Raw genomic sequence first — 15,110 nt, 5'->3', positions numbered from 1 at the left:
GAGACGATTTTCATGACCTCGCTCTATGCGTGATGTCTGCCTCAGTGACTCCGTCAATACGCTAAGCATGTAGCATTTCAATGCATCCTGTGGTCTGCCTCCCGCCGTTCCATGCGCGCTCGAGCTAGATCATAAGTGGTCCGTGCTTCTCAAAATGCCATCTCAGACTTCCTGGATTTGGCAGACATACAACTTCGACAAATAGCACCAAAGATTCTGCAAGAACCACTCGTTCAACATGGCGCTCCCTGGACAGATTCTCGGACCAACAAGTGCCAACAGTCTCGGCACAGGAACTCACATCCAAGGCACCGATCTCTGCGCAAGCATTTCCGGTCCCATCCTCTCCCAACCTTCAACAAGCAAAACCTCAAAACTTCCCACCGTTTCCATCGCCCGCACGACAGGTACTCTCCTTCCCGAAGTTGGAACCGTCATCCTAGGCAAAATCACACGCACCGGCCCACGACAAGCCAACGTCACGATCCTGGCCCTCGGTTCCGCAGGCGAACACGTCTGTGGCGATGCCTTTCCCGCTCTCATCCGACAGCAAGACATTCGCGCAACGGAGATCGACAAGGTGAAAGTCGCGGAGAGTTTTCGGGTTGGGGATGTGGTGCGTGCGACGGTGATTAGTCTAGGAGATGAGAGGAGCTATTACTTGACGACCGCGAGGAATGAGCTGGGCGTTGTGATGGCGCAGAGTGAGTGGGGAAATCAGATGTATCCCATCTCGTGGAAGGAGTTTCAGGATCCGGAGACGGGATTGAGGGAGCTGAGGAAGGTGGCGAAGCCGGTTTGAAAGGGTGGACGGGGTTTTGAAATGGGAAGGTCATTCGTTTGACTGAGATCAGAGCTTTGATGACGAGTCGAAGAGGCATGCTTCGACCATGAGCGCTGTATCGAATCCTCATCAGTCAGGACCACTGGTCAGATACCTATGAAGGGCTAGCAGATGGCTTGGATTGACTGATCGATCGTACGGATGGCTGAGGATGGGAGCCTTGATGGCGGTGGGCGAGCACTCGGCGGACTCCACGGAGTGTCCACGGCCTACTTTGATGTCGCCTCTGGCATCTCAAAGGCTACCAAGCGCGGCTCTACAGCAAAACTGACGGTCTGATGAATGGGGAAAATGCTGTGACATATGTATGCCTCAGGCGTCAAAGTCCGACACGGACATAGGCGGACTTAAAAAGTCCCGTCGTCTTCTAAAATCTTCAAAGCACTTCCTCTGATTTCACCTCACACATCTCACAACCATGTCCTCCCTCCGCAATGCCGTCCAACGGCGAAACCATCGCGAACGCGCCCAACCCGCCGAGCGCCAAAAATGGGGTCTCCTCGAAAAGCGCAAAGACTACAAACTCCGCGCCGCTGATCACAAGTCCAAAACCAAAAAGATCAACGCGCTGAAAGCGAAAGCCTCGGAGCGAAATGAGGATGAATTCTACTTTGGAATGATGAGCTCATCGAGCAAAGGCGGGATCAAAGTCGCAAAGCGTGGCGAAGCAAATTCAGGCGGTGGAGGGAAAGTGCTGTCGCAGGATGTGGTGCGGTTGATGAAGACGCAGGATCAGGGATATTTGCAGACTATGTTGCAGAGGACGAGGAAGGAGAGAGGGAGGTTAGAGGAGGACGTTCTGCTGGGTGAGACTGGAGTCAAGGCGGAGCCGGATGGTGGAGCACGAAAAGTGATATTTGATGATGAGGGACTACCGGTGTTGGCTGGTGATGTCGATTTGAGCGATCTGGATGATGACATGGATTTGGAGGACTTCAACATGGACTCTGGGTTTCTGGATGAGGAGGGCGAGGAGGAGAGTGATGAGGAAGAGTCTGCCGATGAGAATTTGACACCGGAGGAACGGTTAGCGAAGAGTCGGAAGAGGCACACATTAGAAGTGAAGCGGAAAAAGCTGGACGCACTGAAAGAGCAAGAGGACAAGTTGAGCGCGGCACTGGAAGGTCTGGACCATCAACGAGCCCAGATGGCTGGCACAATAGGCGGCGTCAATAAGAGCGGCGTGAAGTTCAAGGCGAAGTCACGGAAGCGATGATCACAAGCTTGGACACGGTCGTTCGCTGAAGACTGTTTTTCCTCCCCGCGTACTCGAGATACCCAATGCTATACACTATACTACATCTTTGCCGGCATGCGGACTGCGCCATCCAATCTTACGCACTCTCCGTTCAGGTAGGGGTTCTCGATGCACTGCCTGACCATCATGGCAAACTCCTTCGCATTTCCCAGTCGCTTAGGGTATTCAGTCGCCGATACAAGAGCTTGCAGTACCTTGGGCGAAAGCTGGTCGCTCATGGCCGTCTTGAACAGACTGGGTGCGATCGACATGGCGCGGATTCCGTTGGGTGCCAAATCTCGTGCGAGGACCAAGGTCATGCTTCGGATGGCTCCCTTTGTCGCGGCGTAGCTGAGTTGTCCGACTTGGCCCTCGAAGGCAGAGGATGAGGACACCATAACGATAACTCCCCGTTCGTTGTCCTCGCCGATGGGCTCGTTGCGAGCCATGTGAGGTAGGACCAGGCGAATTGTGTTCAGCACGCCCCTCAAATTGATGTCGATCACCCAGTCCAACGCCTCCATCTTGATGGGGTTCAAGTTCCTATCCAGCAGCTTTCCAGGACGTCCAACACCAGCAGCCGGAATAACGCCGCCAACGGGCTTCGATGTCTGCTTGGTCCACTCCACCACGGACTTGACGGCAGCCTCTAGACTTTCCGTTTCGGTTACATCGACTTCGAAGAACTTGGCGCGGTCACCACCGATGCTCTTCACGACTTTCTCGCCGTTCTCGGGATTCATGTCCAGGATGGCGATGTACCCGCCATGTTGGTGGAGGTCTTCTGCTGTTGCGAGTCCGAGCCCGGATGCGCCGCCGGTGATAACGAAGGTGCGGTCTTTGACGTGCATGGTGTCGAGCTGTTGTTTTTGTGATTGCGGTCTGAGATGTTGATGTTATTGGGAGAGCAGGAAAGAAATGTAGAAAGCAAAGGTAGATCGTCAAGCTTCAGGCCGAGGTATCTCGATCGACCTATGAGGCTCTGCTCTCTGACCTTAGTGTTGATGTTTCTTGAAGAAGGAAAGTACTTCCAATTGTACCAACGCAAAAGCCTTATTAGAGGTTGTCTGTCTCGCATGTGATCTCTGTAGAGTCTGTCCCTCGCCTCGAGTCAGCTTGATTCACCCCACGAGGAAGAGCAGGGGAATGCGATTAAGCTTTCGCATGTGATTCATGCTTTCGCACGGGCCTTTGTGCATGAAGCTGGAGCTTCGCGGCTTCACGTAAAACCACCTCCACCTCATGCTTCAGGTCTGAATTCAAAGAATATCTGCAGATCCACTCGCAACACTGCGGTCACAACTCCGTGACTGGCAGTACAAGATCAGCTACCAGCATGGCGACAAACGGCCACACCGCCGTGACACCTCCACCTTCCGACCCATCAGCCAACTCCGAGCCCAAAGCGCGACCAGAACCCGAAGTACCACTCACATCCACCCAGGACGATGGCCAGTCTAAGAGACCACGCGATGCGCGCCTGATACATCTTGTGCTGTCGTCCCTCGGAATCCACAGTTATCAAGAGCGCGTACCCCTACAACTCCTGGACTTCGCATACCGTTATACCAGCGGCGTGCTGTCCGACAGTCTACGGCTGAGCGCAGAGGGCTATGCCAGCCAAGCTGATCGAGGGAACAAACGTAATGCGGCAGGTGATGACAGTAACGCTATTACCGTGACTGCGCTGCGCCAGGCGATTGCGAGTCGGCAAGGATACACTTTCCAGGGACCGTTGCCGAAGGAGTTCATGATGGAGCAGGCGGCGGAGAGGAATCGCGTGGCATTACCGAGAGTGGAGAGGACTTTTGGCGTACAATTACCACCGGAGAAGTACTGCTTGACGGGAGTCGGCTGGGGTCTACGGGATGAGTGGGAGAGTGAGGAGGATGTGCCGGCTGAGGACGCGCCGCGACCAGTGGAGAATGGGACTGCGGATGAGAAGATGGGCGGGATGGATGGCGGAGAGGACGAGGATGAGGACGAAGAAGGCGCGGGACGAATGGAGGATGTCTTTGGGACTGACACTGCTGGAGATACTGCCATGGCCCAGGACTGAAAGATTCCAAAACTGCATCCTCAATCGCAGGAGATCTAGCAAACAGAGTGTGGAGGCTTAAAAGTGCTGGAAACGCCGATGCGCGGCCCTGAGCATGAAATACCGGAGTCAGACGGAATTACGTGCTATCGACCGCGAACCAGAGCACGTCCTAGCATATGAGCACATGAAGAGCGCTGCATGCAGCTCCTCTATTTGCTAGCAATGCGCTGGCTTCGATCTAGGCTCGCATAACTATCAGCACGGGACGCTGAACTTGCAAGCCACCGGGCTTGACAAGGCGAATCTCGGACGGCGTTCGTGCAACAGACCAGTGCGAAGCGTTCCGTCTTCACATTATGCAACATCGCTACATGAGCGACAGCATTGAGGTCGCCCGGCTTGCCACGAGATTTTCCCACAGCTGCGCTAAGACTGCGGCGAATTGGAGTAACGAGCCCAACTACGGATCCATGCTAGCATACGTAGACACCAGACGAAGCAGGCAGTAGCTCGATAAATGCAGAGTTCGAGATTCAACACTGAAACGCTACCCCTTCCTTCTTTACCATATTCTTGCCGCCGCCTGCGAACCCTGTTCCCTCGCAGCTCAGCTCTACGAGACCACGCTCCACTCTGCTTTCCTTCTTCTCTCCGCATTCTGCGCTCTCCTTTTTCCGTTTCGTTTTCCGCCCGGTGGTGACGTCTTCCTGGCAAACATAGCATCTCACCGTATCGTCGTGTTCCTTGTCATGAGCCGACTTCTCGGGCGACTTCTGAAACCGCTCACTGCATGGCTTACACAGCACATGCCCGCAAGGCTTCGCTAGAACAGCTTTCGTGGAATTTGACAGCGCCTTGTTACAAGCAGGACAGCTGCGCGCTGTCGACTGCGCATCCCCAGTCTTCTCTTCTGTAAAGTTCACCTGGACCAGAGTCTTGAGCGTGAAGTCGTGCGGTTTGTCCAGAGCCGCGGCCGGACATGTTGGATTTTGCTTGATGCTTTTGATGTCGCTCTTTTTGTTATCCGGTGTTTCGCCCGGTACCCAGAACGATGGCAATTCGGATTTTGCGTTGCGTTCGTCGTTCATCCTACGCTTGATCTTGTCCCGCTCGTCTGTGGCCAGGCGTAATAGCTCGTCTTCGTCGAGTTCAAATTTCCGCTTAGTCCCACTGTTACCATCCTTATTCGCACCATCGTCCGCTCGCTCAACAATGATCTTCCCGTTCTGTCGTCCAACGATCTTGTCACTTGTGTTCCCACCGGACCGTACGCTCAAGCCCGCCTGAACTTTCTCAAACTCCTCCACCGCTCGTGCCTGAGCTTCCGCGTTTTGTAGATGGTCTTCTTCTGCGTCTTCACCCTTCCGTCGCTCGGCTTCCTTCTTGAGTCGCTTGAGTTCCTTGTTCTGTGCCAGGAGATTACTCACGGCGCATTCGCGGCAGAAGAGGTGGCCGTGGGATGGGCAGGATACCGGATCGCGGGTTGGTAGAAGACATAATTGGCAGCTAGCGAATGGCAAAAAGCTATCGCGCGTCAATCTGGTAGATCGACTCCCCCATACGCCTTTGAGTTCGTTTCGCTCGTGTGAGGTGAAGAATGCGAGCGAGGTGTTCCTTTTGCCTGCGATGTTAGGATTAGGTGTGATGTGGAAGGACAATGCGACTGGTACTCACTATGTGACATGATGGCTTATGCTGCACGGAATGGTCCAGTGCATGTGTTGGGGAAGGTCAGTCAAATCTGGAGATGAACTCAGGTCACACATATCGAGAACCTAGCGGCGGGATCGAGCCGCAGTCGCGGAGCTGACGCCGTGTGGAGTAGGTAGATGCCATGTGGGATTGCCAACGTCTCTCTGATGATCTGACCAAGTTCTTTGTCTTGACGTCCACGCCGGGAGATGCCTGTCTCTCCATGCACTATCTTCCCACGGTCCAACCCATTGAGAGCATTTGAACAAGCTTCGAAATATGTGATCTTGCTGGCAAGTCCCTCTGGCTCATAATGTCCGCGTCGCCACGAGGTCCTTTGGAGAAACTACGTCGACCGAAGAAGGACTTCAACATATCCACCAACTCATTGGCTAGCAGCTCCGGCGACGGCGATGTGTCTCCTACCAAGGACCAACACCCCGCTCCAGATGTGAGCGAAAACTCCCGGCTTCGTGCCACAGTCGGAACTGCCATCGATAAGGTCAAAGACCGCACCCGCCGGAAATCGGTTGGTCAAAGTGATCGAAGGGGCAGCGAGGATACTAAGCGGCTTTCGACCTTCATCAAACGTCGGGTACGGAGAGGATCAAATGGGCAAGATGGCAGCCGCCGACCAAGTGCTGACTCGAGACTGGAAAACAACGACTTCGAGGTCGACGGCAACTTATCTGAATCGTCATTGCTGGCTGGAAGTGGGCGAAGTAGCCTGCTGACGGACGATGAGCGGTCCGATCAAGATGGGTGAGTCATGCTTCTTCTACTTGTGGTCCTTGCTTTCCCACGGCGTCCTTGTACCGTCTTCGAACGCATGCATTGGGGTGCCTTGTGCTACTCGAGACCTTGAAAGCACGCCTAGACAGCTTTCGAGCACCGTCTGGCAGCAACGGAGAAGTGCAGACGTTCGATCCAGGTTCACCGTTGCAAGCCTCCTCCAAAGACCACCAGTTCCTGGGGATTGGACCTCGCGGACTTCGGCCCGCTTGCCGAAACGCTTGTGCGCGGCCTTTGATGATCGTCAGACCACCTCTCCCGCTCGCGCTCTCTCACACCGCGTTGAATACCTGCCGTCAGTGGTGGTGATTGCACCGGTGCTCGAGTCTTTGTTCGAGACTCTCGCTGTGTCTCGCTGCACAGTCTCCCTTTGCCTATATTGATGACCTCTTATTGACCCATCTCCGATTCGCAGTAGATCGATCAGACCAACGCTCTCAGCACATCCATCGCATACCGGATACCTCACGCTCTCTTCGCCAGAGATAAACGCGCATACTAGTCTCTTCTCCGAAGATCTTGCAACTCAGGCTGCATCAGTACCCGACTTGTCGAACATTCCTCAAATCGTGGAGCCTCGAGATCCCCTCCCTTCTCCTGTCACATCAGGCCGCAGTCCTTCTCCGCTAAGGGAAGCTTTCATTCTTCCTCGCAAGAAGTCAGCAGGAGGGGAAGAGTCGGTCAAATCATCTGGGAGTGGTGGAGGAGGGTTGGCCGGGTTGTTCAAGACTTCGAGCAGGAGAAACAGTGTGAGCACTGAGCCAATTCCAGCATTGGGCGAGGTTCCACCATTGATACCGCCAAAGGATACCATTGCCTCGAGCTCGGTGCCAACTAAACCGGAGACTCCTCGGTCACGTCTCTCGAAACCATTCTCTACCATCACACCGCCTAATCTTCTGAGCACCCCCACAACGTTCATTACACCTCCCACGCCCACGGACTCGCACGCAGATTTCAAGACTTTCGCCAAGGGCTCAGTCTCGCCAAAAAAGAGCCTCAACTCCGTGGAAAGCATCCGACACAGACGCGCACAGTCCGCGACTCTACCCAGCAAGCTATCCGGTTCCCTGAACTCGCCTCTATCGCCAACCGTTGAAGAAGCGAAGACTCCCGGCGGGACATTGACGCAGCCGAATGCGAGTGCTGCTACCGGTTTCTTCTCCTCGGTCTTTTCTGTAGCGCAGAAGGCGGGCACACAGCTGAGCAACACCATCGTACCTCCGCAAAAGAGCAAGTCGAGTAACATAGCACAATCCGAAGCTGCGGGCAGTGACGGAGTGAGATCTGGACTAGACCGCAAATTTGACACTGTTGCAACGCCAGGCGATAGGCAGCAGCCGCTCGCAATAAAAACCCTTGGGAGAGGCAATCTGAGTCTCACTGATCTCGGAATCTCCGAAGGTGTCGAGAGCAACACAATGCCAACGACCACGGAGCTGCAACAGCATGACGCTCAAACTCAGAATGAGAGAAAGGTGGAAGAGCAGGCAGCGGCTCGCGCTGTGTCTTCTGCATACGAACAAACGACAACTCCACGACCAATGTCAATATCTTCGGTAGATCCGCTCCCAGGTGTGGGTGAGCTCACGCCGCCCCCCAGAGCAATGCTTGATGGTGACAAAGATGGCGTGAAGAGGTCCAACAGTGTCCGAAGCAAGATAAGTGGAAGACGGAGAAAGCACAGAGCAAGTTCCGCTACTCAAGGAACGAACAACTCCATTGCAGCCGCTCTCAAAGACAGCACGATGGGAATCGCCAACGTGGCTATGAACGGTCCCGGCCATCGCTTGACGGGCTTCGCAGTTGCGAGTAATAAGCGGAACAAGGACTTTCACCAGCTTTTTCGCAGTGTACCCGAAGACGACTTCTTGATCGAAGACTACAGTGCTGCCTTGCAACGGGACATCCTTCTCCACGGCAGGCTCTACGTATCGGAAGGTCATGTCTGTTTCTCAAGCAACATCCTCGGCTGGGTGACAAACTTGGTTATCAGCTTTGATGAAATGACTGCAGTTGAGAAGAAGAGCACTGCTATGATCTTCCCGAACGCCATAGTCATCTCGACTCTGAATGCTCGCAACACCTTTGCCAGCTTCGTTGCACGCGATTCCACCTACGAACTACTCATCGGCATCTGGAAGATTAATCATCCGAATCTGAAGAGCTCCCTGAACGGTGTCATGCTTGACCAAGGAGGCACTGGTGATAAGACTGAGGTCGCAGATCCTGATCATTCTGACGGCGAGACCGACGAAGAAGGCAGCGAGGACGACGTCTATGATGAAGACAAGGACGACGATGCTCTTAGCTTCACCGATGATGGCATGGAAGCCAGCACCATCGTCAGTGAAGCTGGCGACTTGCCGCTGAGCCGAAAGCCATCAACGACACCAATAGGAGCTGCCACAATGGTCGGCGGTAGTGCTCCCAAGGCTGCTCCCAAGGCTGCCGAGGCCGCTGAAGGTGCTGCCACATCACCAATCAAGGGCAGCGACTTTCCCGGTCCCGTCACGCATGCGCCCACCCAGTGCTCAGAATCTGCTGAACACTACGACCGACCTCTGACTGATACCATCATTCCTGCTCCACTTGGCAAGGTCTACTCGTTGATGTTCGGATCAGCCTCTGGAGCATTTATGCGAAAGTGGCTCGTCGATGATCAGCAGTCACGCGAGCTGAACTATGTGGACGACAAGACCGGTCTCGACAACGAGCATACATCCTTCACCTTCGACTACATCAAGCCCTTGAGCAATCCAATCGGACCTCGCCAAACCAAGTGTATCACAACAAACACTGTCAAGGCTTTTGATCTTGAGAAAGCCGTCTCGATAGACTGCAGCACACAGACCCCCGACGTACCCAGTGGGAATGTGTTTACGACCAAGACCCGGTATTGCTTGATGTGGGGTCCCAGCAACTCGACACGCATCATCGCCAGCTGCACAATCGAATGGACAGGCAAGAGCTGGATCAAAGGTGAGTCTGACGCTTCGAGCAATATCACCAGCACCGTACTGACACAATTCTCCAGGCGCTATCGAGAAGGGTGCGAATGACGGTCAGATCGAGTACGTCAAGCAGATCATCGCCGCACTCAAAGCTGCTGTCACAACAGCAAAACCCGCAGCCAAGGGTCCCGTCAAGAAAGGCAAACGAAGGGGCAAGAAGGAGGCATCAGACCCCAGCGAGGTCGTGGCCCATGGCGAAGGCAACAGATCTGTAATACAACAGACTCCCAACTGGGGCCTGTTCGAACCTGTCCGCCAAATCCTCGACCCTATCTCCTCGATCCTGGGACCTCTATTCACATCGCAAGTCATCATCGTCGTGATGGGTCTGCTGCTAGCATATACCTGGCTCTGGTCTCCACGGCGCGGCACGAGCATCGGGCAATTTGCTCACACCCCGCCGGAACGACTCGCCGCATACGAGGAGATCTGGCGACGGGAAGAGAGTGCGCTGTGGGACTGGTTGGAAGATCGAGTCGGACTGAACGAAATGTACGCGCCGGCTCCGGATCGAGTCGACAGGCAGAAGATCTTGAATGCGAGAAGTATGGGCAAGAAATTGGAGGACGAAAGGATGACGGATAGGCAGGTCGATGAGGCCATTCGGACGACGGAAGAGAAGCTGGCGGCACTGAAAGCTGCGGTTGAGAGGAAGAATAAAGAGCGTAAGGCGGTGTAAGATGGAGGATTGAAAGTTTGATTCCCTATGTGGCGTTCCCTTGACAAACAGGGCATGGGATGGAGGCATGCAGTGCGAGCGACATTTACAAGCGTATTAGCGTTGGTCTCTCTGCATTTACTGTCATTTCCACGCATAGCACATGAAGTGACACAGGTCTGAAGGTGAATGCTCGCGCTCGTCTGCGGCAAAGAAGAGCTCCGAATCCCCGCCGCAAGATGTCGTCCCTGTCAGATGAGAGTTGAGGTGCTGAGAGACACATCGTCTTCTATTGCTACACTATCTCTACACGTCCCAATACATCCTACTCGTCATCTTCATCATCGTCGTCCTCCGGTTCGACCTCCACACAACCAGTAATGTCATACCGATCACCCGGAGCCGCCTTCGAAACATACTTGACGAACTTCAACGTGCCTCTATCTCTCAGCACGAAGCTCATGGTATTCCAGCTCGCCGCGTTGCTGAACAGAATGCCATCATCCTCGTCTTCTCCCGCCGCCTGGTAGATTGCTGGGTCGGCCTTCTTTCTCTTCGCAGGTCGACGCTGTCCGGCTCCTGTGTGTGACTGCACGTTCGCTGGAATGTTCACGCCATCATCTGAGCCATCTTCGTCATCGTCCGGGTCGTCGCCAGCCATGTAGAGTTCATAGCCACCTGCGTTGTCCTCTTCGTCGTTGTCGGCCTTTTTGGTCTTGCCGATCGTCTCGCCCTCTTCTGCAGCGCTCTCCTCTTCACCACCCCACCCAACCGTAGGTGTGATACAAAGAGTGTATTCCAGCTGCGGATCTTCACCTTCGTATCCCTGCGCAAGTTGGTAGTCCAGACTCCTCCGGAATCGTCGAGCCATGATAGAAGAGCGCTTCAACGTCAGACCAGTGAGCACAGACAACCACTTCCGGAATGGCATACTAGGAAGAAGCTCATCTAGAACTTGCCTCAACGGAGAAGCATTGGGCCCGCTACCTTCGACTGAGCCGGGTTGCGCCTGAAGGTACTGATATCGATGCTTGTGGGGAGGTCTTGATGTTGCGAATGAAAGGTCGTCTCCCTGATTTTGATCGAACCACTCCTTCAGCTTCTTGGAAAATTTGTCGCTGAGGAAGTTGGTCAATTGCAAGATGGACTCCTCGGTGAAGAGCTCTGTCAACTCTTCAACTGTGTCCGGAGTGAGATAATTTGGCGTGATGTACTTGATCAGGAACTGTAGATCCTCTGGCGTGAGTTCGACCTCCTCGTCTTCTGAGCTTGCCTTAGGTTCAGTGGGTGCGATCCACTGCTGTTGTGGTTCATCGACTTCGTCGGCCTTGCCCTGAAGTTGCTGAAGAGAGCTTTTCTCCGCCAGCCTCTCTTCCAGACCTGGCTCATATCCATCCTCGCCCTCCTGGGGAATATGGAACCAGCCACTGATCGCCATGCGAAATCTTCCACCATCCTGCTCGCTCTCGCCACTTGCTCGCTTGTACACTTCCTCAACATCGTGGAAGCTCTCGCCCGGCTGCACTGCAAAGAATGAGAGTTGATTCCATGCTGGAGGTATCACCTTGTTCCACGAAGACTGTGGCAGTTTGAAGGTCTTCCCGCTATCATCCTTCACTTCATCTGTAGGATACAGACGCAGTGCACCACCCCACTCTGCTTGCCAAGGGATGTCCGGATCTGTGAGATAGAGAATGTAGCTCACGCGTCGACTCCCGATGACATCGTCGTGGCAGAGTAAATGGCAGCCCGGGACATAGAGATTGACGGCCATGTCAGTCTTCTTGCCGGAAACCGCACCGGCACCAGAGACATGAGATATCCATTCTCGGAACTCTTTGCCGTACATGGCATCTCTTAGCTTCAGAAGTGAAGGCAGCTTCTGTAGTGCCTCCGCTGGTAGGCCATCGAGGTTGGCCAGATCTCCAGATTGGTGAATCTTGTAGATGTCGGTCTCCTTGGGCGTGAAGTGAATGCTGTTCACGATCTCACTGCGGACTGATCGTAAGAGTTCATCGTTGATGAGGTCTGACACCACGGCGTGCTTGTATGGACTCGACTTTGCGTATTCGTTGGTATAGGCATCGACTGTTTCCGGCTTGAAAAGTCCTTCACGGAATCGATCCTGGACGTTGCTGACTTCTACTGCTCTCTTCTTCCCATTACCTTTGGCGCCAGCGTCGGTCTCTGCTGCCTTTCTCTTCATTTTGGCGATGATCTGGTCTCGCATTGGGAGATGTTGTCGTTCATGGAGAAATTTTGGTCTCTGTCTGGCGATCCATGCATGAAAGGCTTGGCTGTCGAAACTCAAAAGATCTACAGAAAGGCTGCACTAGAGCAAGTTGACACAGCAGGTTGACCAAAAACTTCTTCATACGTGGAAATGCCAATACAATACAGATTCCCAGCGATCGTGAAGGGTCATTGAGTTGTAAGGCACGTTTGTCATGGACTCACGGAGGGCTAAAGATCTTCCTGCCAGATGGTAATTCTCGGACAACGATCCGCCTGCCAGCGGCAGTTCAGAGGTCACCGTCACGATTAAGACCCTCTCACGGGAATAGTTCTCGGAGGATGATTTGGTAATCGACAGTCCGCCTGCGCAAGGTTCCCTAGTCTGATACTGATCGGGGTCTTATTGCGCGCAGCGCAATATAAAGTTGCAGGTGGTCAGCCAAAAACTGGTTTGGCCGCTACTCGCGTCTGATTAGTCGCTTAAATTTACAAGTAGCTTAGCGCTGCATTCACGCGTACACTATATACCGCCGGGCGTATCTTACTTTTACACAAGCAGCAACGGCAGGGTTACAAGCTAGAACGGCAGGGTTAGAACGTTAGGGTCACCCTACGAGATTCCGTTTAATGTCCTGTTTAATGTCCCGTTTAATGTCCCGTTTAATACTGTGCTTAAATCTATTCAAATTAGTCCCCGAGTCGAGGGATTTGGCGCTAGGGGCAGCCTATTCGGATTCCAAAATACGTATCTCCCTCGTTGCGCGCAGCGCAATATAAAGTTGCAGGTAGTTAGCCAAAAACTAGTTTGGCCGCTACTCGCGTCTAATTAGTCGCTTAAATTTACAAGTGGCTTAGCGCTGCATTCACGCGTACACTATATACCGCCGGGCGTATCTTACTTTTACACAAGTAGCAACGGCAGGGTCACAAGCTAGAACGGCAGGGTCAGAACGTTAGGGTTACCCTACGAGATTCCGTTTAATGTCCCGTTTAATGTCCCGTTTAATGTCCCGTTCAATGTCCCGTTTAATGTCCCGTTTAATACTGTGCTCAAATCTATTCAAATTAGTCCCCGAGTCGAGGGATTTAGCGCTGGGGGCAGCCTATTCGGATTCCAAAATACGTATCTCCCTCGTCTTCTCCGCTGTCACTCGGTCGCGAACTCTCGTCCAGAACAACTCCATTTCCACGACACTTCTCACGGCTGTCGTATCAGACTCGGCCACGTTTCGAGGCAGGAAGACTGGCCAAGCAGAAAGCTCTTGGATGCCTTTCTTGCAAATCTTGGGTTTGTAGCCGCCGGACGAGCACAGATCAGTCATGTGCGAAAGAAACGAGACATCCAAGTCGCAAATGAAACCAGCGAGCCGAGCCGCTGCACGTTGACGTCTCAACTCTACCAGGGCGCGTGAGATGAATGGAACTTTTGTCTCCTCGCGATACGAAAGCCCGTTCCCGACTTCCACTCTGACACAGCGATCTTTCCCTCCACGAAAACACTGCGTCGTCGCGACCCGCCGTTGTCGCCAGCTGTGAACCCGAGTGGCATCAACGATCTGACCCGCTGTATATACAGGTGCGTCAACATTCCTCGAAGTCGCGACCCCGACAACCAGATTTCACTTTCTCTATCCTGTTCTGCATTTGCTGCTTCTGTCTGTTTTGCGAGCAAACTCACTACAACATCATCCGTTACTCGTGTCTGGCACACAAGGCTCCCCGCACACGGCTGTATCTGACGTTTGATCTTTAATCAGTCGCATTTACCACGATTTGCTCCCTTCGCAGCATCTTCAAGCCGCAATAGAGATCGCGCCGCATTTGCATAAAAACACAAAGTTTCGCGGACGATTTTGCGACCAGGCCACCCGTCGACAAAAACTTCCAAAGCAGACACGACGCCATGGCCATACTCGACAAAGCTATCAACCGTGATGGTTCGGGAGGTGTGATTGGAGGTGTCGTACGCCTTGTGCTTCGCTTCTTTCAATTCGTGCTGGCGCTCACTGTTGCGGGTCTTTACGGCGTGGACCTTCAGAGGGCCGACCATGCCGATGGCAAATGGGTATTTGCGGAAGTCGTGGCTGGACTCTCTGCTATCACCATCCTTCTATACGCTGGTCTTTTCTTCATACCGAGCCAAAAGCTGTTCCCCTGGGACTGGATACTCTTGTGAGCTGCAAAATTGTATGGCAGAGCGAGTGGCTCGGACTGATCACAATCACAGTATCCTCTGGACTGCCCTCTTTGGTCTCTTCGGCAACATGTACATCGGAGAAAAGCCAACCCCGGAGCAGCACGGCCTCCAAAGAATGAAGAACGCTGTCTGGGTGGATCTGACCAACATGCTGTTATGGTTGATCACTGCGGTTTGGGGTACCGTGGTATTCTTCCTGCATCGCAGTGGCCGGACACTGCACACTGGTCGCGCCAAAGCCTAGGAGGACGGTGGACCTGCGGCCATGGGTACCAAGATGTCGCATGGCATCGTTGAGTACTCGACCGCTGCGATATATCGGTGACGTTGTACGAGTCGTGTTTTTAGCGAGTATGAATTCTTGCGATATGGCGTTGGAATGTTTGGAATCGCTGCTTGT

The 15,110-nt window shown here is 53.6% G+C and overlaps 8 protein-coding genes across 8 annotated transcripts; 5 read left to right on the top strand and 3 right to left on the bottom strand.

The window, feature by feature from the left end:
- Positions 1-224: 224 nt before the first annotated feature.
- Positions 225-802, top strand: MYCGRDRAFT_69638 (uncharacterized protein; the record flags this gene model as incomplete). Its single annotated transcript, XM_003854448.1, has 1 exon — positions 225-802. The coding sequence occupies one exon, from the start codon at positions 239-241 to the stop codon at positions 800-802; it is 564 nt and encodes a 187-aa protein (XP_003854496.1).
- A 460-nt stretch (positions 803-1,262) lies between these two features.
- On the top strand, positions 1,263-2,060 carry MYCGRDRAFT_38239 (uncharacterized protein; the record flags this gene model as incomplete). Its single annotated transcript, XM_003854449.1, has 1 exon — positions 1,263-2,060. The coding sequence occupies one exon, from the start codon at positions 1,263-1,265 to the stop codon at positions 2,058-2,060; it is 798 nt and encodes a 265-aa protein (XP_003854497.1).
- A 40-nt stretch (positions 2,061-2,100) lies between these two features.
- On the bottom strand, positions 2,101-2,955 carry MYCGRDRAFT_103663 (uncharacterized protein; the record flags this gene model as incomplete). Its single annotated transcript, XM_003853713.1, has 1 exon — positions 2,101-2,955. One exon carries the CDS (start codon positions 2,930-2,932, stop codon positions 2,141-2,143), a length of 792 nt encoding a protein of 263 aa, XP_003853761.1.
- A 462-nt stretch (positions 2,956-3,417) lies between these two features.
- Positions 3,418-4,140, top strand: MYCGRDRAFT_39277 (uncharacterized protein; the record flags this gene model as incomplete). Its single annotated transcript, XM_003854450.1, has 1 exon — positions 3,418-4,140. One exon carries the CDS (start codon positions 3,418-3,420, stop codon positions 4,138-4,140), a length of 723 nt encoding a protein of 240 aa, XP_003854498.1.
- A 515-nt stretch (positions 4,141-4,655) lies between these two features.
- MYCGRDRAFT_39599 (uncharacterized protein) lies at positions 4,656-5,753 on the bottom strand (the record flags this gene model as incomplete). The annotated part of the gene is made up of 1 exon (XM_003853712.1): positions 4,656-5,753. A coding segment is annotated over one exon (1,098 nt), but the record flags the coding sequence as incomplete, so codon positions are not given.
- A 1,266-nt stretch (positions 5,754-7,019) lies between these two features.
- MYCGRDRAFT_38485 (uncharacterized protein) lies at positions 7,020-10,299 on the top strand (the record flags this gene model as incomplete). Its single annotated transcript, XM_003854451.1, has 3 exons — positions 7,020-9,020; positions 9,063-9,588; positions 9,644-10,299. Coding segments are annotated over 3 exons (3,183 nt in total), but the record flags the coding sequence as incomplete, so codon positions are not given.
- A 251-nt stretch (positions 10,300-10,550) lies between these two features.
- MYCGRDRAFT_108541 (uncharacterized protein) lies at positions 10,551-12,484 on the bottom strand (the record flags this gene model as incomplete). The annotated part of the gene is made up of 1 exon (XM_003853711.1): positions 10,551-12,484. The coding sequence occupies one exon, from the start codon at positions 12,482-12,484 to the stop codon at positions 10,604-10,606; it is 1,881 nt and encodes a 626-aa protein (XP_003853759.1).
- Positions 12,485-14,022: 1,538 nt separating this feature from the next.
- Positions 14,023-14,954, top strand: MYCGRDRAFT_108540 (uncharacterized protein; the record flags this gene model as incomplete). Its single annotated transcript, XM_003854452.1, has 3 exons — positions 14,023-14,089; positions 14,271-14,685; positions 14,741-14,954. The coding sequence occupies 2 exons, from the start codon at positions 14,417-14,419 to the stop codon at positions 14,952-14,954; spliced, it is 483 nt and encodes a 160-aa protein (XP_003854500.1).
- Positions 14,955-15,110: the final 156 nt, after the last annotated feature.

The sequence above is a fragment of the Zymoseptoria tritici genome, chromosome 3 (genome assembly GCF_000219625.1).
Source record: "Zymoseptoria tritici IPO323 chromosome 3, whole genome shotgun sequence".
Taxonomy (NCBI): Eukaryota; Fungi; Ascomycota; class Dothideomycetes; order Mycosphaerellales; family Mycosphaerellaceae; genus Zymoseptoria; species Zymoseptoria tritici.
Note: the sequence above shows the minus strand (reverse complement) of the source record. Positions and strands in the feature narration are given on the sequence as shown.